At 44.5% G+C, this 27,641-nt stretch overlaps 1 protein-coding gene across 2 annotated transcripts in view; it reads right to left on the reverse strand.

The window, feature by feature from the left end:
* Positions 1 to 23,092: 23,092 nt before the first annotated feature.
* exosc7 (exosome component 7) overlaps positions 23,093 to 27,641 on the reverse strand; it is a 177,987-nt gene continuing 173,438 nt past the window's right edge. For both annotated transcript variants that reach the window (XM_059945705.1, XM_059945704.1), the window contains one exon: positions 23,093 to 23,244. In XM_059945705.1, coding sequence (XP_059801688.1) covers positions 23,140 to 23,244 — 105 coding nt within the window. In that variant the 3' untranslated portion in view covers positions 23,093 to 23,139. The remainder of the gene's footprint in view (positions 23,245 to 27,641) is intronic.

Consider the following 27,641-nt stretch of genomic DNA (forward strand, 5'->3'; position numbering starts at 1 on the left):
GTGGAGTACAAAACGTAACACAGCATCAGTAACACCTCAAGACATCCCGTTCAAGATGATATCATGGTATTGACAAGTAAACCTGTAAATCAGACAACATCCTCTGGAGTTGGAAGCTATCAAATAGATACCCCAGACTTTTGTCAGTAAGATACTTTATCCCACAGGATGCTCTTATGGTGAATTTTCAGATTTAAACCCCAGAAATCAATAAAAGGAAGAATACATTCTCATCTCACAAAGCAACTGACAATGTTGGAAAGAGGTCAGGCAAATCCTTAATGACCAACTGGAAACAGGTCCTTCAGTCCAACTCATCTACGTCATGAATGGTGAGCACCATTTGCTCAAATTTGGCATAGTGCCCTCTAAACTCCTCAAATATCTGTACTTAACCAAATCTGAAATGTTATGAAATCTCAAAGAAATATCTCCAAAAAGAAAGATCCTTATATTCTTAAAAAATGACCAGGGCTTGTTCAGATGTCTGTGAAGTGGGAAATCACGGAGTAAATTAGAGATAGTTCCTTGTGGACTCTACATTCTAGAATTAAAATGTGGCCTGTTGGGACTTTTGGTTGACAGTAATCATTGCGAGAAGTCATTGGTTGGTGAGGCAGTTTGAGGTTTAAAAAAGACTTGGGGGCTTCCAGAACTTTTTGTTGGGCTGCAATCTTAACGATCTTTTAGACAATTAGCAGGGACCAACAAAAAGAAGCAGGGTGTAATTGGAGCGCCACTGTGTGAGTGGGCAGTGTTAGGGTCTGAGGCGCTGAGTTTCACTCCATGGCTCAGAAAAGAAGAGAGGTGAAGGAGACTGCAATAGTGATAGGAAAGTCCATAGTTAAAGAAATAGAGACAACATTTTGTGCAGGCAATAGAGACACCCAGTTGGTATGTTGCCTCCCAGGTGCCAGGATCAGGGATCTTGGATTGGGTCCACAGCTTTCTATAGGGGAAGGGTTAGCAGCCAGAAGTCTTGATACATATTTCCTCCAATGATGTAGGTGAGGAAGTCCCGAAGAAGATTTTAGTGTTAGGTAGGGAGCTGAAAAGCAGGTCCTCCAGGGTAGCAATCTCTGAAGGTAAGGGTATGAACAGGATGGCAAGGAACTGGTGCAGGTGACAGGGGTTCAGATTTCTGGATCATTAGAATCTATTTCTACGACCTCTACAAAATGGATGACTCACACCAGAAGCTGATGGGAACCAATATTCTTGCGGGAAGCTTTGCTAGAGCTGTTCAGGAGGGTTTAAACTAATTTGGCAGGGAGATGGGAACCGGAGTGATAGGGCTGAGATGAGGTAGTTGGTTTACAAAGATAGACAGTGTGTAGTGATACCTCTAGCTGACGACAGGGCAAAGTTCCAGTGAACTGAATGAATTGCAATGTAAAGGGGGAACAAAATTGAAAAGGATGATCAATACAGGACTGGAGATGTTACATCTGAATACACACAGTACACAGAATCACATAGATGAGCTTGTAGAACAGTATCCCTGAATGTTGGCTGAAAGATTATAGCTGGGGGCTTAACATCCAAGGAAAACGTTATATCAAAAGGACAGGTGGGTAGGCAGAGGGGATGGGGTGCCTTTGTTGGTAAAAATTAAAAACAAATCATTAGAAAGAAGTGACATAGGTGTAGAGAGGAAGGTTCTGGGTAGAGCTAAGGAACTGCAAGGGTAAAAAAAACTTGATGGTAGCAACAGTAGCAAAGAAACAAATTATAATGGGAGATAGAAAATGGATGTCAAAAGGGCAAAGTTACAATAGTCATGGGGGATTTCAACATGTAGGTAGATTGGGAATATTAGATTGGTGTGAAGCTCAAGAGGGAAGGGATTTGGAAATTGACTTTTAGAGCAGCTCACGGCTGCGCCCACAAGGGGATTAGCTATTCTGGATTGGATGTTCTGCAATGAACCAGAATTAATGATAGAGGTTAAGGTAAAGGAACCCTTAGGGACCAGTGATCACAATATGATAGAATTCATTCTGCAGTTTGAGATGGAGAAGCTAAAGTCAGATGTTTCAGTTTTACAGTGGAGTAAGAGGAATTGCACAGGCATGAGAGGAGTTGGCCAGAGTTGATTGGAAGGGAACATTAGCAGGGATAATGGCAGAGCAGCAATGGTTGGAATTTCTGGAAGCAATTCAAAAGGCACAGGATAGATCCATCCCAAAGATGAAAAAGTATTCTAAAGGCTGGATGACATAATTGACAAGAGAAGTCAAAGCCAATATAAAATACAAAGAGAGGGCATATAATAGAGCAAAAACTAGTGGGAATTTAGAGGATCGGGAAGCTTTTGAAAACCAAAAGAAGACTGAAAAAGTCATAAGGAAGGAAAAGATGGAATGCAAAGGTAACGTTGCCAATAATATTAAAGAGGATACCAGAAGTTTCTTCAGATATAACGTGTAAAAGTGAGACTGGAGAGACCACTGGAAAACAACGCTGCAGAAGTAGAAACAGGGCGCAGGGAAATGGCAGATGAACTAATAAGTATTTTGCATCATTCTTTACTGTGGAAGACAGTAGCTGTTACCAAGTGTGAATATGGCCCAAGTGCGGAGTGAGAGACACTGAAGCGGGTCGATAGTTCACAAATGTTAGTGCGAACAGTGTTACAGGGGAAAAAAAACAATAAACGCCCGGCCAAATAGGGCCATTAACTAAAACTCTCAAATGGAAAATGAAACCTACACCACAGCTGAAAAGAAAATCTAAATGTTAAACGAATATTAGAGTCAGTTGACTCAAAAGTCCAAGTTTCAGGGAAGGCGGACAGCAAACAGTCAGCAAAGTGTTGCTGTGTCCAAGTCTCAACAAGCACTACGACGACAAGTATGGAGTTAAATACTATCATGGTTAAATGATAATTAGCTGACACGTGCATAATTGCCGTATCTACTGCGCTGATGAATCCGTGGCTGTGACAGTAACAGAATGCTGGAAGTTCAAGGCTATCAGGGGGCAGTAGTTGGCATTACTAGGGAGAAGGTGTTAGAGAAACTGAAAGTTTTGAAGGTAGATAAGTCACCTGGACCATTGGTAATGCCATTGGTAGAGGCATTGGTAATGTTCTTTCAAGAATCAATGGACTCTGACATAGTTCCGGAGAACAAGAAAATTTCACTCTTCAAGAAGGGAGAGAGGCAGAATAAAGGAAACTATAGGCTAGTTCCAGTGCATCAAATTAAGGTGATGATGTGGCAGCTCGATGGAAACGGCCAAATATCCCCGTTTCAGCCTGCTACAGCTGACAACCACAACTCCATCTAAGGTTTGTACAGTTAGTCATGACACTTTAATTGGATTAAAATACCTATTGCTGCATAAAACCGACGGAATAGATAGTACTGTCCTCTTAAGAAGTTGGCGGAAAAGAGGTAGCTGCACTGGTAGTTTTTGACTCCCAGTACCAACCATCTTGCTGGCAAACACAGAGTCTCTGGTAAATAAAACTGAAGATCTCAGAGCTAGGGTACTGTACCGGTGGAACACTGTCTTTTGTTTCATGGAATATTAATTAACTCCTTTCATTCAGGACACAGAGATTCGAACAGACGGGTTCAATATACACCGCCAAGACAGCACTGCTGAGACTTTTAAACCTGACGGCCATCAGGTTTGCTTCGTGATCAGTTCCTCGTGGTATACATAGTGCTGCTGTCCCAATCCTGCTCACCAGACCTGGAACACCTCACGATCAAGTGTCGGCCATTTTGCCTGCAAGGGGAGATTTCAAAGATCATTTTGGTATCGGAGTACATTCCCCCTCAGGCCCATATCCATCGGGCTCTAGACAAAATAAGTGATGTGATCAACAGGCATGAATCATCACATTCTGATGCCTTCCCCATCATTTTAGGAGATTTTAACCAGGCCAGCTTGAAAAACATCTCTAAATAATTGTTACCAACAGATCACTTGTAGTACCAGAGGAACCAACATATTGGACAACAACTACACTCCATCAAGAGCAGTAGAGCACTTACAGTGCTGTTCCACACTCACACTTCGGGAAGGCTGATCACCTGGCTGTATTTCTACTCCCTGAGTATAGGAAGAGACTGAAGACTGCAGCACCGGTAGTGAGGACTGAGAAGGTATGGACAAGAGAGGCGTAGTCGTGCTTACAGGACTGTTTTTAATTGGTAGACTGGGATGTATTCAGGGAGTCTTCTTCAAGTCTGGATGAGCGTGCATCATTTGTCAATTTGTCATTATAACCCAAGTGGATGAGTATGTGCCTACAAAAACTTACTGTACATTCCCAACCAAAAGCTCTGCATGAATCAGGAGCTCATAGTCTGCTAAGGGCTAGAACTGTTGCATTTAAGTCTGGTGACCCAGGTCTGTAAAAGGAAACCAGGTATGGTTGCAAAGGGCTCTCTCAAGAGTTAAGAGACAATTCCGGGTGCAGTTGGAGGCAACACTGGATGCCCGTCAACTCTGGCAGGTTTTGCGGGCCATTACTTCCAGCAAAGCAAAATCCGACATCATGAATGGCTGCGATGCTTCACCACCAGACAAGCTCACTTTGAAAGGGAGAACAAAGTTTGGGGATCCTTGCACCATCCAGTGACCTTGTGGTCTCTGCCTTGGAGGCCGACATCAGACCGTCTATCAGGAGAGTGAACCCTTGCAAGGCGGTAGGCCTGAATGGAGTATCGAGCAAAGCACTGAAAACTTGCTCCAGCCAACTGATGGGGGTATTCAATCTTCCACTGTTATGGTTGGACTTACCCAGCTGCTTCAAAAGGGCAAAAATTATACCAGGGCCCAAGAAGAGCTGAGTGAGCTGCCTTAATGACCATTGTCCAGTAGCACTCACATCTATGGTGATGAAATGCTTTGAGAGGTTGGTCATGATTAGCATCAATTCCTGCCTCAGCAAGGACCTGGACCCACTACAATTTCCCATCAGCATAATAGCTCTGAATGGCATCAACGTGGCCTTGGATCACCTGGACAGTACAAATACCTGTTTATTGACTGTGGCTCAGTGTCTAACACCATCATTCCTACAGTGCTGATAGAAAAGTTACAGAACTTAGGCCTCTGTACCTCCCCTGCAACTGATCCTCGACTTCCTGACCAGAAGACCACTACCTGTGCGGATCGGTAATAACATCTCCACCTCACTGACCGCCAACACCAGCGTTGTCTGCTTAGACCACTGCTGTTCTGTTTCTACACGCACGAATGTGTGGTTAGACACAGCTCACATGCTATCTATAGATACGCAAACATTGTTGGCAGAATCCCATTTGGTGATGAGAGGGCGTACGAGAAGGAGCAAGATATATCAGATAGTTGAGTGACATCACAGCAACAAGCACTCAGCACAGGAAGATCAAAGAGCTGATTATGGACTTCAGGAAGGATAAGACTAGAGAACACAAAACAATCCTCATAGAGGGAACAGAAGAAGAGAGAGTCAGTAGTTCAAGTTGCTGGGTGTCAATATCTCTGAGGATCTAACCTGGCCCCAACATATCGATACAACTATAAAGACAGCAGCTATATTTCATTAGAAGCTTGAGATTTGGTCTGTCACTTCTACAGATGTACTGAGCAGAGCTTTCTGGCAGGCTGCGTCAGCGTCTGGTATGGCGAAGGTGGGTGGATCAAAGTAAGCTGATGAGGTTTGTAACATTAGTCAGCTCCAATATGGGCACGAGCCTCCGTAGTATCCAAGAAGCGGCGTCCATCATTAAAACCCCCCACCACGCAGGACATGCCCTCTTCTCATTGTTACCATGAGGAAGTACAGAAGCCTGAAGGCACACATGCAGTAATTCAGGAACAGCTTCTTCCCCTCTGCCATCTGATTCCACTGCATCACCTCTTTTTTTAATTTCTGTTCTAACACTAATTATCTTAATTTGATTATTATATATATATTTAATGTAAATCAATTTTTAAAATATTTATCATGTATTGCATCGTAATTCTGCTGCAAAGTTAACAAATTTCATGATGTATGCTGGTGATATTAAGCCTGATTCCAATCTTGATTCAGTCAGCCTGACCTCTGGTTGGGAGGGTGTTGAAGTCGATTGTTAAGGATGTGGTGTCAGGGTACTTGGAGGCACGTGACAAGATAGGCTGAAGTCAGCGTAGTTTTGCAGACAAATTAGTTGGAATTATTTAAAGAAATAACAAGCAGGATGGACAAAGGTGGATCAATGAATGTGGAGTACTTGGATTTTCAGGCCTTTGACAAGGTGCTACACATGAGGTTGCTTAACAAGTTAATTATATTACACAATATTACAAGAAAGATACTAGCATAGAGAGGAGGGATCTCATTGAAGCCTATCAAACGTTGAAAGGCTTCTATAGAGTGGATATGGAGTGGATGTTTCCTATGGTGGTGGAGTCTAAGACCAGAGGGCACAGCCTCAGAATAGAGGGACATTCATGTAGTTCAGAACTGTGGAGGAATTTCTTTAGCTAGGGAGAGGGGAGTCTGTGGAATTTGTTGCCATAGGCAGCTGTGGAGGCCAAGTCTTCAAGTACTGTATATTTAAGGCAGGGGTTGATTAATTCTTAATTAGTCAGGGCATGAAGGGATACAGGGAGAAGGTAGGAGATTTGGGCTGAGTGGGAAATGGAACAGCCATGATAAAATAGAAGAGTAGACTTGATGGACCAAATAGCCTAATTTTGCTCCTATATCTAAAAGTCTCATGATCTTCTAGAGTGGTCAGGCTGTAGCTCCACAGGCTTAGGACAGAAGAAGTGCAGGCTAGAAATTAAGCTTGAGAAGTATAACAAATGCATGTAGTGTGGTAGTCAGAGCAGTGGAATGCTCCTCCTGTGAGATGTGGGATTTCAGTGTATATGACAGTCTCTCTGATGACTACAGTATTGCTAGAAAATTAGTGAACCCTATTTCTGCCTAAAGTATGATCAGATCTTCATGTAATTCCTAAAGCTAGATAAAATGAACACAATTAAATTAGTAACACACAAAACATACTTGTTCATGTATTTATTGAGAATAACTGTCCAACATTACATATATTTGTTGGAAAAAATTATGTGAACTTTTGCTTTCAGTAACTGAGGTGACCCCCTTGTACAGCAATAACTTCAACCTAACGTTCCTGGTAACCGTAGATCAGTCTTGCACATTGGCTTGGAGGAATTTTAGACCATTCCTCCCTACAAAACTGCTTCAGCTCTGCGATGTTGGTGGGCTTCCTTGCATGAACAGCTTATTTCAGACCCTTCCACAGCATTTATATCGGATTAAGGTCAGGACTTCCACTCAAACATTGCAAAACACTAATTTTGTTCTTTTTAAACCATTCCATTGTTTAATGGATTCAGATTGTTGCTTTGTTGCATTATCCAACTTTTATTTTTGCTTCTCTGACATTCTCTGGTAACATGTCTTGAATTCATTGTTTTCTCGATGATTGCAAGCTGTCCAGGCTGTGAGGCAGCAAAGCAGCCCGAACCATGATGCTCCTTCCACCATGTTCCACAGTTGGAATGAGGTTTGTGTGCAGTGTCCTTTTCCTTCTAAACATAGTGGTGTGCATTTCTGCCAGAAAGTTCAACTTTTGTCTCCTCTGTCTACAGAAGTGTTGTAGAGCAAACAGATCGTTTGCAAACTTGAGATGTGCAACAATGAGCTTCTTGAAGAGCAGTGGTTTCCTTCATGGTATTTTTCCATGAACACCATTTTTCTGATGAACAGAGACTTTAGCAAGTTCTAGTGATTTCTGCAGGTCTTTTGCTGTTACCCTTGGACTCTTTTTCACCCCTTCCACCATTGCACATTGAGCTCTTAGTGTGATCTTTACAGGATGTACAGAGTTTCCTCCATTTGCAGACAATTTCTCTTACTGTGGACTGATGAACACTCAGGTCTTTAAAACTGTTTTTGTAGCCTTTTCCAGCTTAATACACCATTCTTCTTCTAAGGTGCCTCTCTAGTCACTTGCCCTAAACTAAAAGGCTATGGAGTATAAAGTTGCATGCAAAAGTTTGTGCACCCCAGTCAAAATTTCTGTTACTGTGAATAACTAAGCGAGTAACAGATAACCTGATTTCCAAAAGGCATAAAGTTAAAGATGACACGTTTCTTTAATATTTTAAGCAAGATAACTTTTTTATTTCCATCTTTTACAGTTTCAAAATGATAAAAAAGAAAAAGGGCCCAAAGCAACAGTTTGGGCACCCTGCCTGGTCAGTACTTAGTAACACCCCCTTTGGCAAGTATCACAGCTTGAAAATGCTTTCAGTAGCAAGCTAAGAGTCTTTCAATTCTTGTTTGGGGGATTTTCATCCATTCTTCCTTGCAAAAGGCTTCTAGTTCTGTGAAATTCTTGGGCTGTCTTGAATGCACTGCTCTTTTGAGGTCTATTCACAGATTTTTGATGATATTTAGGTCGGGGGACTGTGAGGACCATGGCAAAACCTTCAGCTTGCACCTCTTGAGGTAGTCCATTGTGGATTTTGAGGAATGTTTAGGATCATTATCCTGTTGTAGAAGCCATCCTCTTTTCATCTTCAGCTTTTTTACAGACAGTGTGATGTTTGCTTCCAGAATTTGCTGGTATTTAATTGAATTCATTCTTCCCTCTACCGGTGAAATGTTCCCCGGGCCACTGGCTGCAACACAAGCCCAAAGCATGATCGATCCACCCCCGTGCTTAACAGTTGGAGAGGTGTTCCTTTTATGAAATTTTGAACGTTTTTTTCTCCAAACATATCTTTGCTCATTGCGGCCAAAAAGTTCTATTTGAACTTCATCAGTCCACAGGACTTGTTTCCAAAATGGATCAGGCTTGTTTGGATGTTCCTTTGCAAACTTCTGATGCTGAATTTTGTGATGAGGACGCAGGAAAGGTTTTCTTCTGATGACTCTCCCATGAAGGTCATATTTGTGCAGGTGTCACTGCACAGTAGAACAGTGTACACCACTCCAGAGTCTGCTAATTCTTTCTGAAGGTCTTTTTGCAGTCAAACGGGGTTTTGATTTGCCTTTCTAGCAATCCTACGAGCAGTTCTCTCGGAAAGTTTTCTTGGTCTTCCAGACCGCAACTTGACCTCCACCGTTCCTGTTAACTGCAATTTCTTAATTACATTACAAACTGAGGAAACGGCTACCTGAAAACGCTTTGCTATCTTCTTATAGCCTTCTCCTGCTTTGTGGGCATCATTTATTTTAATTTTCAGAGTGCTAGGCAGCTGCTTAGAGGAGCCCATGGCTGCTGATTGTTGGGACAAGGTTTGAGGAGTCAGGGTATTTGTAAAGCTTTGAAATTTGTTTCACCTGGCCTTTCCTAACGATGACTGTGAACAAGCCATAGCCCTAACAAGCTAATTGTGGTCTGAGACCTTGGTAAAAGTTATCTGAGAGCTCAAATCTCTTGGGGTGCTCAAACTTTTGCATTGTGCTGCTTTCCTTTTTTTTTAGAAAAACAGGAAACCATAGAAAACCTACAGCACAAGACAGGCCCTTCAGTCCACAAAGTTGTGCCGAACATGTCCCTACCTTAGAAATTACTAGGTTTACCTAGAGCCCTCTATTTTACTAAGCTCCATGTACCTATCTAAAAGCCTCTTAAAAGACCTTATCATATCTGCCTCCACCACTGTTGCCGGTAGCCCATTCCACGCACTCATCACTCTCTGAGTAAAAAACTTACTCCTGACATCTCCTCTGCACCTACTCCCCAGCACCTTAAACTTGTGTCCTCTTGTGGCAACCATTTCAGCCCTGGGAAAAAGCCTCTGACTATCCACTCGATCAATGCCTCTCATCATCTTATACACCTCTATCAGGTCACCCTCTCATCCTCCTTCGCTCCAAGGAGAAAAGGCTGAGTTCACTCAACCTATTCTCATAAGGCATGCTCCCCAATTCAGGCAACATCCTTGTAAATCTCCTCTGCACCCTTTCTATGGCTTCCACATCCTTCCTGTAGTGAGGCAACCAGAACTAAACACAGTACTCCAAGTGGGGTCTGACCAGGGTCCTATATAGCTGTAACATTACCTCTCGGCTCCTAAATTCAATTCCATGATTGATGAAGGCCAGTACACCATATGCCTTCTTAACCACAGAGTCAACCTGCGCAAATGCTTTGAGTATCCTATGGACTTGGACCCCAAGATCCCTCTGATCCTCCACACTGCCAAGAGTCTTACCATTAATGCCATCATATTTGACCTACCAAAATGAACCACTTCACACTTATCTGGGTTGCACTCCATCTGCCACTTCTCAGCCCAGTTTTGCATCCTATCAATGTCCCGCTGTAACCTCTGACAGCCCTCCACACTACCCACAACACCTCCAACCTTTGTGTCATCAGCAAACTTACTAACCCATCCCTCCACTACCTCATCCAGGTCATTTATAAAAATCACAAAGAGTAGGGGTCCCAGAACAGATCCCCGAGGCACTCCACTGGTGACTGACCTCCATGCAGATTATGACCCACCTACAACCACTCTGCCTTCTGTGGGCAAGCCAATTTTGGATCCACAAAGCAATGTCCCCTTGGATCCCATGCCTCCTTACTTTCTCAATAAGCTTTGCATGGGGTACCTTATCAAATGCTTTGCTGAAATCCATATATACTACTTCTACTGCTCTTCCTTCATCAATGTGTTTAGTCACATCCTCAAAAAATTCAATCAGGCTCATAATGCACGACCTGCCCTTGACTACTCATGCTGACTACTTCTAATCATATTATACCTCTCCAAATGTTCATAAATCCTTCCTCTCAGGATCTTCTCCATCAAATTACCAACCACTGAGGTAAGACTCACTGGTCTATAATTTCCTGGCCTCTCTCTACTTCCTTTCTTGAATAAAGGAACAACATCCACAACCCTCCAATCATCTGGAACCTCTCCCGTCCCCATTGATGATGCAAAGATCATCGCCAGAGGCTCAGCAATCTCCTCCCTTGTCTCCCACAGTAGCCTGGGGTACATTTTGTCTGGTCCCAGACCCTTATCCAACTTGATGCTTTCCGAAAGCTCCATCACATCATCTTTCTTAATATCGATATGCTCAAGTTTTCCACTCTAAAATTGCACAAAACAAAAATAATACACTAATCTTGCTTAAAATGTTGAAAAGACTGTTTCATCTTTAACTTTATGACACTTGGAGATTAGTTTGTCTTCTACTCTGTTACTATTCACAGTAACAGAAATTTTGACCAGGGATGCCCAAACTTTTGCATGCCACTGTAAATGCTAAAATTGTAATTGATCCCCTAAATGCCAATTCAAAATTGCATGAGCCCTTGAACAGGTGTCTCCACCTCAGGTAAATGGCCCTATGCATAAGGATCAGACCACTCTATTTCCTTCTCTACCTTTCATGGACTTTGAAGGTGCACAGGTGCGAGCAGGTCTGTTCTGCCTAATTTCACCTTGTGATGTTCTGATCACAAATGATCGTGTGCATGCTGCCAGACTATCGTTCCTTTGGTGAGTTGGTCTGAACCCCAAACAGCTTCAGAGATTTTGCTCTGTGTCTGAAATGATGTTTGCTCTTTGTTTTCTTACACTGTGTTGTCTCAAAATGTCTCACTCTGTCTAAGTCTGGTAAGTGAGGTTAGAGAAAGGAAGAAAGAATTGGCAGACATGTTCTCAGCCTCTGGCCCATTGACAGCTCTGATGGACTGTAGCTGTTTGCAAGAGGTGTGGAGCAAAGCAGTGCTTTGAACTGAATTGACTTTTTTCTTACATCCTTCACATACACGAGGAGTAAAAATCTTTGTCTCTGTCTAACTGTGCAATGTGCAATCATATTAATTTATAATAAATAGAACAGTCAATGTAACATAGAAATACACTCAGATCAGTGTGAGTTCATCAGTCTGATGCCTGGTGGAAGCTGTCCTGGAGTCTCTGTTGGTCCTGGCTTTTAGCTGCGGTACCATCTCCCAGATGGTAGCAGCTGGAATAGATTGTGGTTGGGGTGACTCGGGTCCCCAATGATCCTATGGGCCCTTTTTACACACCTGTCTTCATAAATGTACTGAATCATGGGAAGTTCACATCTACAGATTTGCTGGGCTGTCTGTATCACTCTCTGCAGAATCCTGTGATTAAATGAAGTGCAGATCCCATACCAAGCAGTGTTGCAGCCAGTCAGGGTGCTCTCAATCGTGCCCCTGTAGAAAGTTCTTAGGATTTGGGGGCCCATACCAAACTTCCTCAACCATTTGAAGTGGAAGAGACTCTGTTGTGCCTTTTCACCACACAGCCGGTGTGTACAGACCACGTGAGATCCTCGGTGATGTGGACTTAAAGCTGTTTACTCTCTCAACCCCAGACTGATTGATGTCAATGGGGTTAGCCCATCCTGTAATACAAAACAAGCTCCTTTGTTTTTGTGACATTGAGGGAGAGGTTGTTTTCTTGACACCACTGTGTCAGAGAGATGACTTCTTCCCTGTCGGTCACCTTGTTATTATTTGAGATTAGGCCAATCAATGTAGAGTCATCGGAAAATTTAATTAGCAGATTAGAGCTGTGGGTGGCGACACAGTCATGGGAATACAGGGAGTAAAGGGGGGGATTTAGTACACATCCCTGAAGGGCCCCTGTGTTGAGAGTCAGAGGGGTGGAGGTGAGGGAGCCCAGTTTTACCACCTGTCAGCAATCTGACAGGAAGTCCGGGATCCAGCTGCACAAAGCCAAGGTCTCTGAGCTTTCTGTCAAGCCTGGATGGAATTATGGTGTTGAATGCTGAGCAGTAGTCCATGAGGGGACCACAGGGGTCTTTTGTCTTCAGTACTTAATGAATACTTGACTTCAGTATTCACATTGGAAAGGATTTTAGTGATTGTAGTAACAACAACACACACAAAATGCTGGTGGAACACAGCAGGCCAGGCAGCATCTATAGGGAGAAGCGCTGTCGACGTTTCGGACTGAGACCCTTCGTCAGGACTAACCGAAAGGAAAGACAGTAAGAGATTTGAAAGTAGTGGGGGAGGGGAAAATGGGAAATGATAGGAGAAGACCGGAGGGGGGGGGGGGGATGAAGCTAAGAGCTGGAAAGGTGATTGGCGAAAGTGATACAGAGCTGGAGAAGGGAAAGGATCATAGGACGGGAGGCCTCGGGGGAAGGAAAGGAGGGGGGGAGCACCAGAGGGAGATGGAGAACAGGCAAACAACTAAATATGTCAGGGATGGGGTAAGAAGGGGAGGTGGGGCATTAACAGAGGTTAGAAAAGTCAATGTTCATGCCATCAGGTTGGAGGCTACCCAGCCGGTATATAAGGTGTTCCTCCAACCTGAGTTTGGATTCATTTTGACGATAGAGGAGGCTATGGATAGACATATCAGAATGGGAATGTGATGTGGAATTAAAATGTGTGGCCACTGGGAGATCCTGCTTTTTCTGGCGGACCGAGCGTAGGTGTTCAGGGAAACGATCTCCCAGTCTGCGTCAGGTCTCACCAATATATAAAAGGCCACACCGGGAGCACTGGACGCAGTATATCACACCAGCCGACTCACAGGTGAAGTGTCGCCTCACCTGCAAGGACTGTCTGGGGCCCTGAATGGTGGTGAGGAAGGAAGTGTAAGGGCAGGTGTAGCACTTGTTCTGCTTACAAGGATAAGTGCCAGGAGGGAGATCAGTGGGAAGGGATGGGGGGACGAGTGGACAAGGGAGTCGCGTAGGGAGTGATCCCTGCGGAAAGCAGAAAGGGGGGGGGGAGAGAAAGATGAGCTTGGCAGTGGGATCCTGTTGGAGGTGGCAGAAGTTACGGAGAATTATATGTTGGACCTGGAGGCTGGTGGGGTGGTAGGTAAGGACAAGGGGAACCCTATCCCGAGTGGGGTGGCGGGTGGATGGGGTGAGGGCAGATGTGCAGGTAATGGGACAAATGTGTTTGAGAGCAGAGTTGATGGTGGACGAAGGGAAGCCCCTTTGTTTAAAAAAGGAAGACATCTCCATGTCCTACCACCCCACCAGCCTCCAGGTCCAATGTATAATTCTCCGTAACTTCCGCCACCTCCAACGGGATCCCACTACCAAACACATTTTTCCCTCCCCCCCTTTCTGCTTTTTGCAGGGATCGCTCCCTACTCGACTCTCTTGTCCACTCGTCCCCCCCATCCCTTCCCACCGATCTCCCTCCTGGCACTTATTCTTGTAAACAGAACAAATGCTACACCTGCCCTTACACTTCCTCCCTCACCACCATTCAGGGCACCAGACAGTCCTTCCAGGTGAGGCGACACGTCACCTGTGAGTCGGCTGGTGTGGTATACTGCGTCCGGTGCTCCCGGTGTGGCCTTTTATATTTTGGTGAGACCCGACGCAGACTGGGAGACCGTTTCGCTGAACACCTACGCTCGGTCCGCCAGAAAAAGCAGGATCTCCCAGTGGCCACACATTTTAATTCCACATCCCATTCCCATTCTGATATGTCTATCCATGGCCTCCTCAATTGTCAAAATGAAGCCAAACTCAGGTTGGAGGAACAATACCTTATATACTGGCTGGGTAGCCTCCAACCTGATGGCATGAACATTGACTTCTCTAACTTCCGTTAATGCCCCTCCTCCCCTTCTTACCCCATCCCGGACATATTTAGTTGTTTTCCTGTTCTTTATCTCCCTCTGGTGCTTTCCCCCCCACTTTCTTTCTCCCGAGGCCTCCCGTCCCACGATCCTTTCCCTTCTCCAGCTCTGTATCATTTTTGCCAATCACCTTTCCAGCTCTCAGCTTCATCCCCCCCCCCTCCGGTCTTCTCCTATCATTTTGCATTTCCCCCTCCCCTCACTACTTTCAAATCTCTTACTATCTTTCCTTTCAGTTAATCCTGATGAAGGGTCTCGGCCCCAAATGTCGACTGTGCTTCTCCCTATAGATGCTGCCTGGCCTGCTGTGTTCCACCAGCATTTTGTGTGTGTTGTTTGAATTTCCAGCATCTGCAGATTTCCTCGTATTAGTGAGTGCAGTGATGACTTGCAGCAGACTGAAAAGCTTGAGCATGTAGATATTAAGAAAGAGGATGTGCTGGAGCTTTTAGAAAGCATCAAGTTGGATAAGTTGCTGGGACTGGATGAGATGTACCCCAGGCTACTGTGGGAGGCGACGGAAGAGATTGCTGAGCATCTGGCGATGATCTTTGCATCATCAATGAAGACGGGAGAGGTTCCGGAGGGTTAGAGGGTTGTGGATGTTGTTCCTTTATTCAAGAAAGGGAGTATAGATAGCCCAGGAAATTATAGACAAGTGAGTCTTACCTCAGTGGTTGGTAAGTTGATGGAGAAGATCCTGAGAGACAGGACTTACGAACATTTGGAGAGGTATAATATGATTAGGAATAGTCAGCATGGCTTTGTCAAAGGCAGGTCATGCCTTATGAGCCTGATTGAGTTTTTTGATGTGACTAAACACTTTGATGAAGGAAGAACAGTAGATTGGCTTACTGAGAAAGTAAGGAGGCATGGGATCCAAGGGGACATTGCTTTGTGGATCCAAAACTGGCTTGCCTACAGAAGGTAGAGTGGTTGGAGACGGGTCATATTCTGCATGGAGGTCGGTCACCAGTAGAGTGCCTCAGGGATCTGTTCTGGAACCCTTACTCTTCGTAATTTTTATCAATGACCTGGATGAGGGAGTGGAGGGATGGGTTGGTAAGTTTGCTGATGACACTAAGGTTGGAGGTGTTGTGGATAGTGTTGAGGGCTGTCAGAGGTTACAGCGGGACATTGATAGGATGCAAAACTGGGCTGAGAAGTGGCAGATGGAGATCAACCCAGATAAGTGTGAAGTGGTTCATTTTGGTAGGTCAAATATGATGGCAGAATATAGTATTAATTGTAAGACTCTTGGCAGTGTGGAGGATCAGAGGGATCTTGGGGTCCAAGTCCATAGGACGCTCAAAGCATTTGCGCAGGTTGACTCTGTGGTTAAGAAGGCATATGGTGTACTGGCCTTCATCAATCATGGAATTGAATTTAGGAGCCGAGAGGTAATGTTACAGCTATATAGGACCCTGGTCAGACCCCACTTGGAGTACTGTGTTTAGTTCTGGTTGCCTCACTACAGGAAGGATGTGGAAGCCATAGAAAGGGTGCAGAGGAGATTTACAAGGACGTTGCCTGAATTGGGGAGCATGCCTTATGAGAATAGGTTGAGTGAACTCAGCCTTTTCTCCTGGGAGCGAAGGAGGATGAGAGAGTGACCTGATAGAGGTGTATAAGATGATGAGAGACATTGATTGTGTGGATAGTCAGAGGCTTTTTCCCAGGGCTGAAATAGTTGCCAAAAGAGGACACAGGTTTAAGGTGCTGGGGAGTAGGTACAGAGGAGATGTCAGGGGTACGTGTTTTACTCAGAGAGTGGTGAGTGCGTAGAATGGGCTGCCATCAACGGTGGTGGAGGCAGATACAATAGGGTCCTTTAAGAGATTGCTTGTCTGATGTTTGAACTCATAGTCCCTAGCAAAAGGCACTTAATTCTGAGCAGCTGAATTGTAGACCATTGTCTGACACAAGTGCCTCTGGTATTCCATGGTGAGTGAATAGGACTTCAGTTAGAAGATGTATGTCCCTCCAGTCTTACTTGGAAAGTCTGCCAATTCTGGTTCAGCATGATTTTTGTGGAGTCTTCACATTGCTTTACATCATCTCCCAGCTGTGTGCTCAGACCAGGCCATGGCACGGATTGCCTTGCTCTTAGGTGGCATTTCTCGATGCCTTGATGTCCTTGGTGGAGTTAACTGATGATTTTGATGGACACAGAAACAGGAATGACAAGTCTTGAGCTCTTTAGCAGCAAAGCACCAGGAATGGTGAGTATGCCTTTCAAGTCGGTGAGGTCTAAGTTTGTGAGCTCCTTTTGGAACAGCTCATCATCCATGCTGAAGTGACACAGATATAGTCCTTTTTCAACTCAGTGTGAATTTCATCCAGTTTACTCTGTGATGCAGGAAAGCTCTTGCATACCTGAGCTAAGTAGATGTTGATATCTTTCATGAGGGCATCCCCAACAGAGTGACTGAGTTGCTGGGTACACGTTCACTGTATTGCAGAAGCCTAATTCTGAATCTTTGCAGAGTTGGAGTTTAAGTTATCCAAGTTTTTCGAGCTGAGGAGGCTGACAAGTGGCTAATGGTCTGTTTCAAGAATAAGTTACTGCCCTTCAAGTAGCAGCTGATGCATCATAAGCCCACACGAGGGCCAGCATCCCCTTTTGATCTGGACATTGCAGTACACTGGTTAGTAGGAATCGGTGCTCTTGATGAATATGCCATTGGTTTCCACTGCAGTTTTGCAATGAGCACTCCCCCAGGACAAAGCAGGAAGCATCGAATGAGAGCTTGATTGCTTTGCTTGGATCAAAGAATGCCAGTGTTGGCAGAGACAAGTTCTGCTTTAAGTGATGAGAATGACTTTGCCTGTGGTGTGTCCCAGGTCCAAGTGCTTCTTTGACAGAGGTCACCTAGTGGTTTTGTTTCCTCTGCCAAACCTGGAATGAATATTCCCAGCTGGTTTACCATGCCAAGGAAGCTGCGGATCTCATACATTCATAGTTTGGTTCCACTTTCCAAGCTTCTGCCAGTTTGCTTGAATCTGGTTGCACTCCCTCTGAGGACAGTTGGTGGCCCAAGAACTTCACCTCCAAATTTGCTAATTCACATTTTTTTGTGTGTTTAGGGTGGTTCCAACCAGTTTCAGCTTCTCCAAGGCAGCTTCGACTCTTTTGTCATATTTCTCACTTGAGCCTCTGAAGAGGAGTATATCATCCATATGGCAGACTCCTTTCAAAATTTGATTTATCCTCATTGAAAAAGTTCTGGGGCTGATGAGGTACCAAAAGGGAGTCTGTTGAAGGCATAGCATCTATATGGTGTGATAAAGTCTGTGAGCTTCTGTGATTCAGAAGCTAAACATAACTGCCAGAACTTTAGGTGTGCATCTGGTTTGGTGAAGAACTTTGCTTCACCCAGCATACCCAATATGTGCTCAAAAGAGGGCAGAATAAAATTCTACCACCTTATTGTTTATTCAATTTTGTTAGATCAACACAAATTCTCACTGTGGCATCTGGCTTGTGAACAGGAACAATGCCCGTCAGTAGGTCCATTCACTCTAGTTATCATGTCAACCACCTCCATTCTCTTGTTCAGCTTTGACTTTGTTCATCAATGCCACTGGTATATGTGGTCAGAGCAGTACACAGTCTGGCTGTGGTTGGGTAAGGTACTCTTCTTTCAATACCCCAGGCCTGTGAACTTTGGCTGTTTCTCCTACCACTAAACATTGTTTAGCAAATCCAACCTTGCAATGAGGTTCAGCTTCTCAAGGGCATGTCATCCTAGTAGTGGTGAGAAGAGATTCTGAACAACATAAGACATCCCCTTTTCACTGTTTCTCGTTTTCATGGATGGAAGCAGTAAACATTAGAAAAACTCTTTGACATGAGGTGGAGACTTGCCACGTCTCTTGCAGCTGGACATTTTACCTGCTCTTTGTTTCAGAGCATACAAAGCTGTGATGAAGTTATTTACATTTTCATCTGCCTCCTCCTGTATTCTGGAGTTGAACTTTGCCCTCGCTTTCCTGTGAAATATTCCATGAACTTGTCCAGCACTGTTTCGTACTCCGTTTCTTGAGCGTCTGTCAGTCCTAATCCACCCATGCAAAATATCAGTGCTTTTCTGAAGCCTGAGTGAGATTGCTTGCAACTCTCAATCTCTCAAAGCACCTGAGCCCATGGTTTAGAGAAATCAAACTTCTCGGAGGGCTTTATTAGGTAAGTAGATGTAGAAATTGGAGGCGTTTGCACCATTTTGTTTGATCAGCATTTTATTTATTTACAAAAGACTTCTTTGACTGACTTGTCTGCTACATCCGTGTCACTGTGTATTACCCCAGGCTACTGGCTCAATTTATTATAATAAATTTCAGGTGCAGGCTGAAGGCATTACTTAGCAAACCTAGACAGATCTCAGCTCCACCTTGGTGCATACAGTTAGCAACCAGCATAGTCAATCTCAGCCAACAAGTTCCTGGACACCACCCACCAATATATTTCAACAAGAACACACTTACTGCAGATTCTTTCTTGTTGGGCATCTCCTTTGATCTGTAGCCTGAATACATCGACAGTCAACCATTTCTGACACCATGCTGTGTTTGTTGAGAGGGAGAGCAATGCAGAGCACACACCAGCATGGCAGCATATCGGGTATTCAACTGAACTTCATTGATAATGCTGCTTGTACAACATGTGAACTCCTCCCATGTGTGAGTGAGTGACTGAGTAGTATAGGATTAACCCATTAACTACCATACAGAATGAGGGGGAAATCTTATTGATACCTATCCAAGGCCTAAATATAGGTGATGTGGAGAGGATGCTTCCTGTACTAGATGAGTCTAGGACCATAGGGTTCAGCCTCAGAATTTATTATCTATTTATTGAACTAAAGCATGGAATAGGCCCTCCCAGTCCTTTGAACCACACCACACAACTCCCCCCCCCCCCACCACCTCCAATTTAGTGGCCAATTAACCTATGAACTTGTACAGCTTTGGACTGTGGGAGGAAACCCATGTGGTCAGAGGAAAACATACAAACTCTTTACAGGCTGCAGAGGGGTAGAGAGACATCCATTTAGAACAGAGATGAGGAATTTCTGTAGGCAGATGGTGATGAATCTGTGAAATTCATTGCGGTAGATGGCTGTGGAGCTCGTCACTGAGTATATGACAATTTTAAATGACAAAAAACTGAATCTGAATACTTAAAGTACAGCAGATTCAATAGGCTGAATGGCATCATTTGTTCAGTCAGGATACAAGCAACAAACACCAAGACACCAATGCCTACAGGTTCCCGTCCAGGTCCTACACCATTCTGACATGGAAATACGTGCATCATCAAGGATTGCAGCAGTTTATCACCAGGGAGGCGGTGAAAGCTGTCTTGCCAGTGAGGATACCGCCCTTCATTGACAATCAAATTAGCTGCGGGATGCTTCTGTTCGGCTACTGAGAGGAGAGGCCAATTGCTGGAACAAGTTTGCATGTACCGTGAGAAGAGTCACAGAGATGTAAGCCATTCAGCTGACCATGTCTTGTTGATTGATTTTGGTCACTAAACAAATGAAAAGAACTACACGCTGGTGAAATAAGTAGAGATCTGGATCAGCCACAATATTACTAGTTGATAGAAAAGGCACGAGAAGCTCTGCTGGATGTGTAGCCACCGACATAGGAAATGTCATAACAAGATCTCAGCTAGGAAATAAGCCTTTGCTCGAAGACAAGTTCTTGATAATAGCAAGCAGTTTTCTTTTTAAAAAAAGAACATTTGGCAGGGTCAGGGTACATGAGTGAACAACACACACAAAATACTGGTGGAACACAGCAGGCCAGGCAGCATCTATAGGGAGAAGCACTGTCGACGTTTGGGGCCGAGACCCTTCATCAGGACTAACTGAAAGGAAAGATAGTAAGAGATTTGAAAGTAGAGGGGGAAGGGGGAAATGCAAAATGATAGGAGACCGGAGGGGGTGGGATGAAGCTAAGAGCTGGAAAGGTGATTGGCGAAAGTGATACAGAGCTGGAGAAGGGAAAGGATCATGGGACGGGAGGCCTCGGGAGAAAGAAAGGAAGTGGGGGAACACCAGAGGGAGATGGAGAACAGGCAGAATGATGGGCACAGAGAGAGATAAAAGGGGGGGGGGGAACCTAAATATATCAGGGATGGGGTAAGAAGGGGAGGAAGGGCATTAATGGAAGTTAGAGAAGTCAATGTTCATGCCATCAGGTTGGAGGCTACCCAGCCGGTATATAAGGTGTTGTTCCTCCAACCTGAGTGTGGCTTCATCTTGACAGTAGAGGAGGCCATGGATAGACATATCAGAATGGGAATGGGACATGGAATTAAAATGTGTGGCCACTGGGAGATCCTGCTTTCTCTGGCGGACCGAGCGTAGGTGTTCAGCGAAACGGTCTCCCAGTCTGTGTCGGGTCTCAGGTGAAGTGTCGCCTCACCTGGAAGGACTGTCTGGGGCCCTGAATGGTGGTGAGGGAGGAAGTGTAAGGGCAGGTGTAGCGCTTGTTCTGCTTACAAGAATTAGTGCCAGGAGGGAGATCGGTGGGAAGGGATGGGGGGGACGAGTGGACAAGGGAGTCGCGTAGGGAGTGATCCCTGCGGAAAGCAGAAAGGGGGGGAGGGATAGATGTGCTTGGATCCCGTTGGAGGTGGCTGAAGTTACGGAGAATTATACGTTGGACCTGGAGGCTGGTGGGGTGGTAGGTGAGGACATAGGGAACCCTATCCCGAGAGGGGTGGCGGGCGGATGGGGTGAGGGCAGATGTGCGGGAAATGGGAGAGATGCGTTTGAGAGCAGAGTTGATGGTGGAAGAAGGGAAGCCCCTTTGTTTAAAAAAGACATCTCCTTCGTCCTGAAATGAAAAGCCTCATCCTGAGAGCAGATGCGGCGAAGACGGAGGAATTGTGAGACGGGGATAGCATTTTTGCAAGAGACAGGGTGGGAAGAGGAATAGTCCAGGTAGCTGTGAGAGTCTGTAGGCTTATAGTAGATATCAGTAGATAAGCCGTCTCCAGAGGTGGAGACAGAAAGATCAAGAAAGGGGTGGGAGGTGTCGGAAATGGACCAGGTAAATTTGAGGGCAGGGTGAAAGTTGGGGGCAAAGTTAATGAAGTCTACTAGTTCAGCATGTGTGCAGGAGGCAGCACCAATGCAGACATCGATGTAGCGAAGGAAAAGAGGGGGACAGATACGCGCATAGAGTTGGAACATGGATTGCTCCCTATGCAACTCCCTTGTTCACTCGTCCCCCCCCCCCCCCCATCCCTTCCCACCAGTCTCCCTCCTGGCACTTATCCTTGCAAGCAAAACAAGTGCTACACCTGCCCTTACCCTTCCTCCCTCACCACCATTCAGGGCCCCAGACAGTCCTTCCAGGTGAGGCGACACGTCACCTGTGAGTCGGCTGGTGTGGTATATTGTGTCCGGTACTCCCGGTGAGGCCTTTTATATATTGGTGAGACCCGACACAGATTGGGAGACCGTTTCGCTGAACACCTACACTCGGTCCGCCAGAAAAAGCAGGATCGCCCAGTGGCCACACATTTTAATTCCACATCCCATTCCCATTCTGATATGTCTATCCAAGGCCTCCTCTACTGTCAAAATGAATCCAAACTCAGGTTGGAGGAACAACAACTTATATACCGGCTGGGTAGCCTCCAACCTGATGGCATGAACATTGACTTCTCTAACTTCCGTTAATCCCCCTCCTCCCCTTCTTACCCCATCCCTGACATATTTAGTTGTTTTTTTTCTCTCTCTCTCTGCCCATCACCCTGCCTGTTCTCCATCTCCCTCTGGTGCTTCCCCACCCCCCTTTCTCCCTAGGCCTCCCGTCCCACGATCCTTTCCCTTCTCCAGCTCTGTATCCCTTTCGCCAATCACCTTTCCAGCTCTTAGCTTCATCCCACCCCCTCCGGTCTTCTCCTATCATTTTGCATTTCCCCCTCCCCCCCACTATTTTCAAATCTCTTACTATCTTTCCTTTCGGTTAGTCCTGACGAAGGGTCTCGGCCCCAAACGTCGACAGTGCTTCTCCCTATAGATGCTGCCTGGCCTGCTGTGTACCACCAGCATTTTGTGTGTGTTGTTTGAATTTCCAGCATCTGCAGATTTCCTCGTTTTTGTACATGAGTGAAGCTAGCTTATGATGACAATAAAAATCTGCTAAAGATGAAACCTGACGGTTGAGCGTAAGAATTTCCAATTAAGATTCAAAGGGAGTAAGTACAAAGCCCAAAAACAGCAGTATTGCCATTTGCTTTTAGTGACCATTGAGATGAGGGTTGGGCAGGTTGGACGTATCAGACTGGTGTAAACGTTTGTGAGAGGCTTAGCTGAAAGCAATCAGTTGCAGCCTGATTCATTACTTGAATAAGATTATGCAGGGCATGAGATCTCCAGATAAGAACATGAAGATATAGAAAACTCTGCTCTACTGCAGTATACATTTCACAAATAAAATACACACATTAAATTTCTTCAAGCCACAGAACGTTTATAAACCACTTTTATTTAGAAGTATTTACATAGGAAAAGGTTAACCAAGAAAACCAACTTTCTGTCGCTTCTTTCCCAAACTTTCTTCTTTTGCCAAAGTAGTCATTAATGATTTATGCAAAGCTTTTCCAACTCGCTTTCCAGTCTGTCAGGGAAACAGAGCAAGAAGTAAACTTTATTCAGAAAAAGAAACTTCAAAACTTCAAAGTGATGCTCCAATTATCCCACCACTTGAGCATGTTTGGAAACAAGTCCTTTTACTGTCATTGAGGATTAAACATCACCAAACATCTTAAAGGAAATTTCTGAATATCTCCAGAGTTAACAATTACCAACCAATCCTCTGCTGCACGCTGTGACAGGATTAAATTCTCCCCACCATGCACTAAGAACAGTTCTTCAGGTTTTTCCATTCCATGCTTGAGTGTCACATTTCCATTTGCTGCTTCTAATAGCATGAACTGAACACTCAGCATTGGACCACTCGGACCACGGATCTCCTCCTGAAACTGGTTACTGATGCTCCAAAGCACCGCTACCCAAACACAATGCTGCCTGGCCTGCTGTGTTCTACCAGCATTTTGTGTGTGTTGTTGTTATCCAGATGAAACCCAGCTTTGGGATAGCAACTGCTCTGCCAGGATGGCTAGAAATCGACACGTACAACACGCTGGAGGAACTTAGCAGGTCGGGCAGCATCCGTTGAAAAGAGCAGTCAATGTTTCGGGCCAAGACACTTCATCAGGTCTCGGCCTGAAATGTTGACTGCTCCTTTCAACGGATGCTGCCCGACCTGCTGAGTTCATCCAGCTTGTTTGCACGTGTTGATCTGACCACAGCATCTGCAGTGTACTTTGTGTTGGCTAAAAATCGCAGTGTTCTGGACCTATCTATCAGCAGTAGGACAGATAGTACATCATGAAAATCAGCCTCCTTTCCATGTGCTTGTACTATTTTCCCTTTCTACTACTTCAGTATATGAATGAAATGTCTGGATTACACACAAATCAAATCATTTTTCCTGTATCTCAGTATGCATCAATCTTCCAGGAAGACCACATCGTGGTTTGGGGGTCTCAGTGACCCAGAGAGCTACATTGGCTGGAGTCAAGGCTTCATGCTTTGACTCTTGGTAGGATCACCATGCCAAAAGGTCTAAGGGTAGAGGTCAGACTATGAGTAGTTCAACAGTACTCCAACTCTGGGAGTTCAGCTCAGAGCTCACAACCAATGAAAAATTCTTCTATATCTGAATGTGATGGTGCTTTATACCCGAGTCTTCACCCAGGATTTGTATGACTGACAGTCGTGAAAAACTGACAGGGAAGTAAGGACACAATGAAGGAAGCCCTGAACACTGTTAGAGATGGAGGATCTTCACTGCTGCCATAGATGCCAGTGGTATAATGGGCAGTAGGTATGTGAAATGATAAACAAATTACTTCGAGTTATAACTCATTCTTCACTATCGAGATAATCCTTCCCACTCACTCTGAGGGGGGAGGGGAAAGAAGGCTATACAAACTTACAGAATAATTTATTTTTATTTTAGTTAGAGATACACCACAGTATCAGCCTCTCCTGACCCAATGAGCCCACGCTGCCCCAATAACACCCCATGTAACCTGTGCGTCTTTAGACTGTGAAGGAATATAGAGTGCCCGGAGGAAAGCCAAGCTTGGGAGAACGTACGTACTTCTTACAGATAGTGGGAGAACTGAACCCCAGTTGTTGGTGTTGTAACAGCATTATGCTAATTACTATGTTACTGTACTGCCCCCTTTTGCTTTGTCTTCACAGCAGGCAAAACAGAAAATGTTCAAGAAAAGGGCAGGAGTAGATGGAGAATTAAAAATAACAGTAATAGTAAAAGGCATCATTGGGGACACAACAGGGCTGAAAGACAATAAACCCTGATTTGATGGCTTGCATCCTAGGTGGTGGCATCCTAGATAGATACAGCACTCTGGACTCTACAAATATTTCCGGAGATTGCAGGGTAGAAAATGCAACCCTGCTGAAGAGAAACAGGGTATTGTAGACCAGTCTAACAGCAGTAGAAGGATAAATGCAGCAATCTAATATTAAGAAAATGGTAATGGAGTCTTGAAAAATAACAGCGCTTGTGATTTAGGAACACTACATTTGACCAATCTTTTAGTTTCATTAGGCTTGTAATAAAGAGAAATGAGGAGGCCTTTGATACGCTGCTAGATAAGACATTATTGAACAAAATTAGACCAGATGGGACTAAGAACATAGACGAGTGACCAAGGCCAGGTTAGTAGTGAGTACTGAAGCTTCACCTGTCCACAGTAAGTGATCTGGAATGGGAGGATCCAGTATGATTTGCCCAAGTTTGCAGATGATAAGAAGCTGCTTGGCAGTGTGGGCTCTGTAAGGGTGCAGAGGAATTTCAGGGCGAAATAAATTGGTAAATAAAGAGGCTGTGATATGGAGGATACAAGGTGAAAAAAAAAGCATGACAACTAGAAAACAAAGAAAAACCCATTTTAAAACTATTTTAAAATGTTTATCAGGACCAGAGTGCCCTGGAACATCAGTAACTGAAAATTAACTTGTAGGTAAATCAGGCAATTAAGGTGACAAACACTCTTTGTCACAAGAAATTTGTGCACAGGTATCTCACTGTCATTATGTAGAGCTCAGATGAGGCTGTGCCTTGAACAGTTTACAGGGGTGGTCTCCCTACTGAAGGATGGAGATCCTTACTAAAAATTCCTGGTATGGTGGTTTAGTCCTTGGAGGAGATGTGAAGCAAACTGCACCTGTACATTAGGGGGAGAAAAGGTGATCTCTGCAACACAGGATTATTAACAGAGCTCAACAGGATAGACCCAGGCACGAGCACAGAGTTGTTCAGCTCAAAGAAAAGAGGACCTTCCGCTCATCACATCCACACAGAAACTTTTTCACATCTACAATAATCCCCATTTGCCCGCACTGCCATCCATCCATCCAGGCCTAGCCTATTTAACCAACTGTTCAAATGCTTCATAAATGTGCATATTGTACCTGATTTCATTTCAATTTCTGGAAGCGTTCCAGAAATCAACGACGAGCATACCACATCCTTCCTACCATGTGGCAACCAGAACTGCACACAGTAAAGTGTAATGGAAACATTACATCGAAACTGCAACATAATGTCCCAACACTCATTCTCTGCCACAACCTATCAAGACAAGTATGCCACATATGCCTGCTTCACTGCAATTAAAACTGCAGACTGAAAACCATAGGGAGGGTACAGAGGAGATTTAGAAGGATGTTGCCTGGACTGGGGAGCATGCCTTACGAAAACAGGTTGAGTGAACTCGGCCTTTTGTCCTTGGAACAAAGGAAGATGAGAGGTGACCTGATAGAAGTGTATAAGATGATGAGAGGTATTGATTGTGTGGTTAGTCAGAGGCTTTTTCCCCAGGGCTGAAATGGTTGCCGCAAAGGGACACAGGTTTGAGGTGCTGGGGAGTAGGTACAGAGGAGATGTCAGGAGTAAGTTTTTTTACTCAGAGAGTGGTGAATGCGTGGGATGGGCCGCTGGCAACAGTGGTGGAGACGGATACAATAGGGTCTTTTAAGGGACTTTGGATAGGTACATGGAGCTTAGAAAAATAGAGGGCTATGGGTAAGCCTAGTAATTTCTATGGTAGGGACATGCTCGGCACAACATTGTGGGTCAAAGGGCCTGTATTGTGCTGTAGGTTTTCTATATTTAACTGTTTATCAACTTTTCTTAGCGCCTAAATGTGTCCTACCACTGATGAGTTTTCAATAAGGTTGGGATTAAATGCCATCTGCCATTGCTTTCCATTTCATCTGATATCCTGCTGTATCCTTCCTTCCAACCACATTTTTGTCATCCCAGGCTTACTAATCACCTCCTACATTCTCATCCAGGTCATTAATATGTATCATAAACAAGGATTCCCAGCATTGATCCATACGGTACACCACTGGCCAAACTTCCATTCAGAAAAGCGGCCATGGGAAGAAGGTAAAAGCTCTTTACAGACAGCAGTGGGAACTGATCTCCAAAGGGTAAAAAGGGCAGCGTAGAGTGATGCCCTAACTGCTATGCTACTGTGCTACCCCTCACCCTATATCAATGATTTGGATGGGAAGGGGTCAAGCGTAATATATCCAAGTTTTAGATGATAATAAGCAGAAGCACCTGGAAAATTACACTTGTTAATTTGGTAAATCAGGGAAAAAAAACTAGTGTGGGTGATGGAGATAATTAAAGTATTGAATAATTGTAAGAAGACTTACACTATTCCCAGCTAGGCATATGAGGCTGCTGTCACATATGTACATGGCTGACTCTTGCCTGTCCTTTTTACCCATTTTGATAAAATCTTTGTGAGTTGCTCAAGAAAATAAGTTAACACCACCGTCTCAGGAGTAGACAGTCGATATTTTTTTTTAAACGGAACTACTGTTTAAGAATGGATTTGCCCAATTAACCCTAACCAGGGATGTTAAAAGCTGTGATACTTTGAACTGTGAACATAAATACTG

The sequence above is a fragment of the Hypanus sabinus genome, chromosome 20 (assembly GCF_030144855.1).
Source record: "Hypanus sabinus isolate sHypSab1 chromosome 20, sHypSab1.hap1, whole genome shotgun sequence".
Lineage (NCBI taxonomy): Eukaryota > Metazoa > Chordata > Chondrichthyes > Myliobatiformes > Dasyatidae > Hypanus > Hypanus sabinus.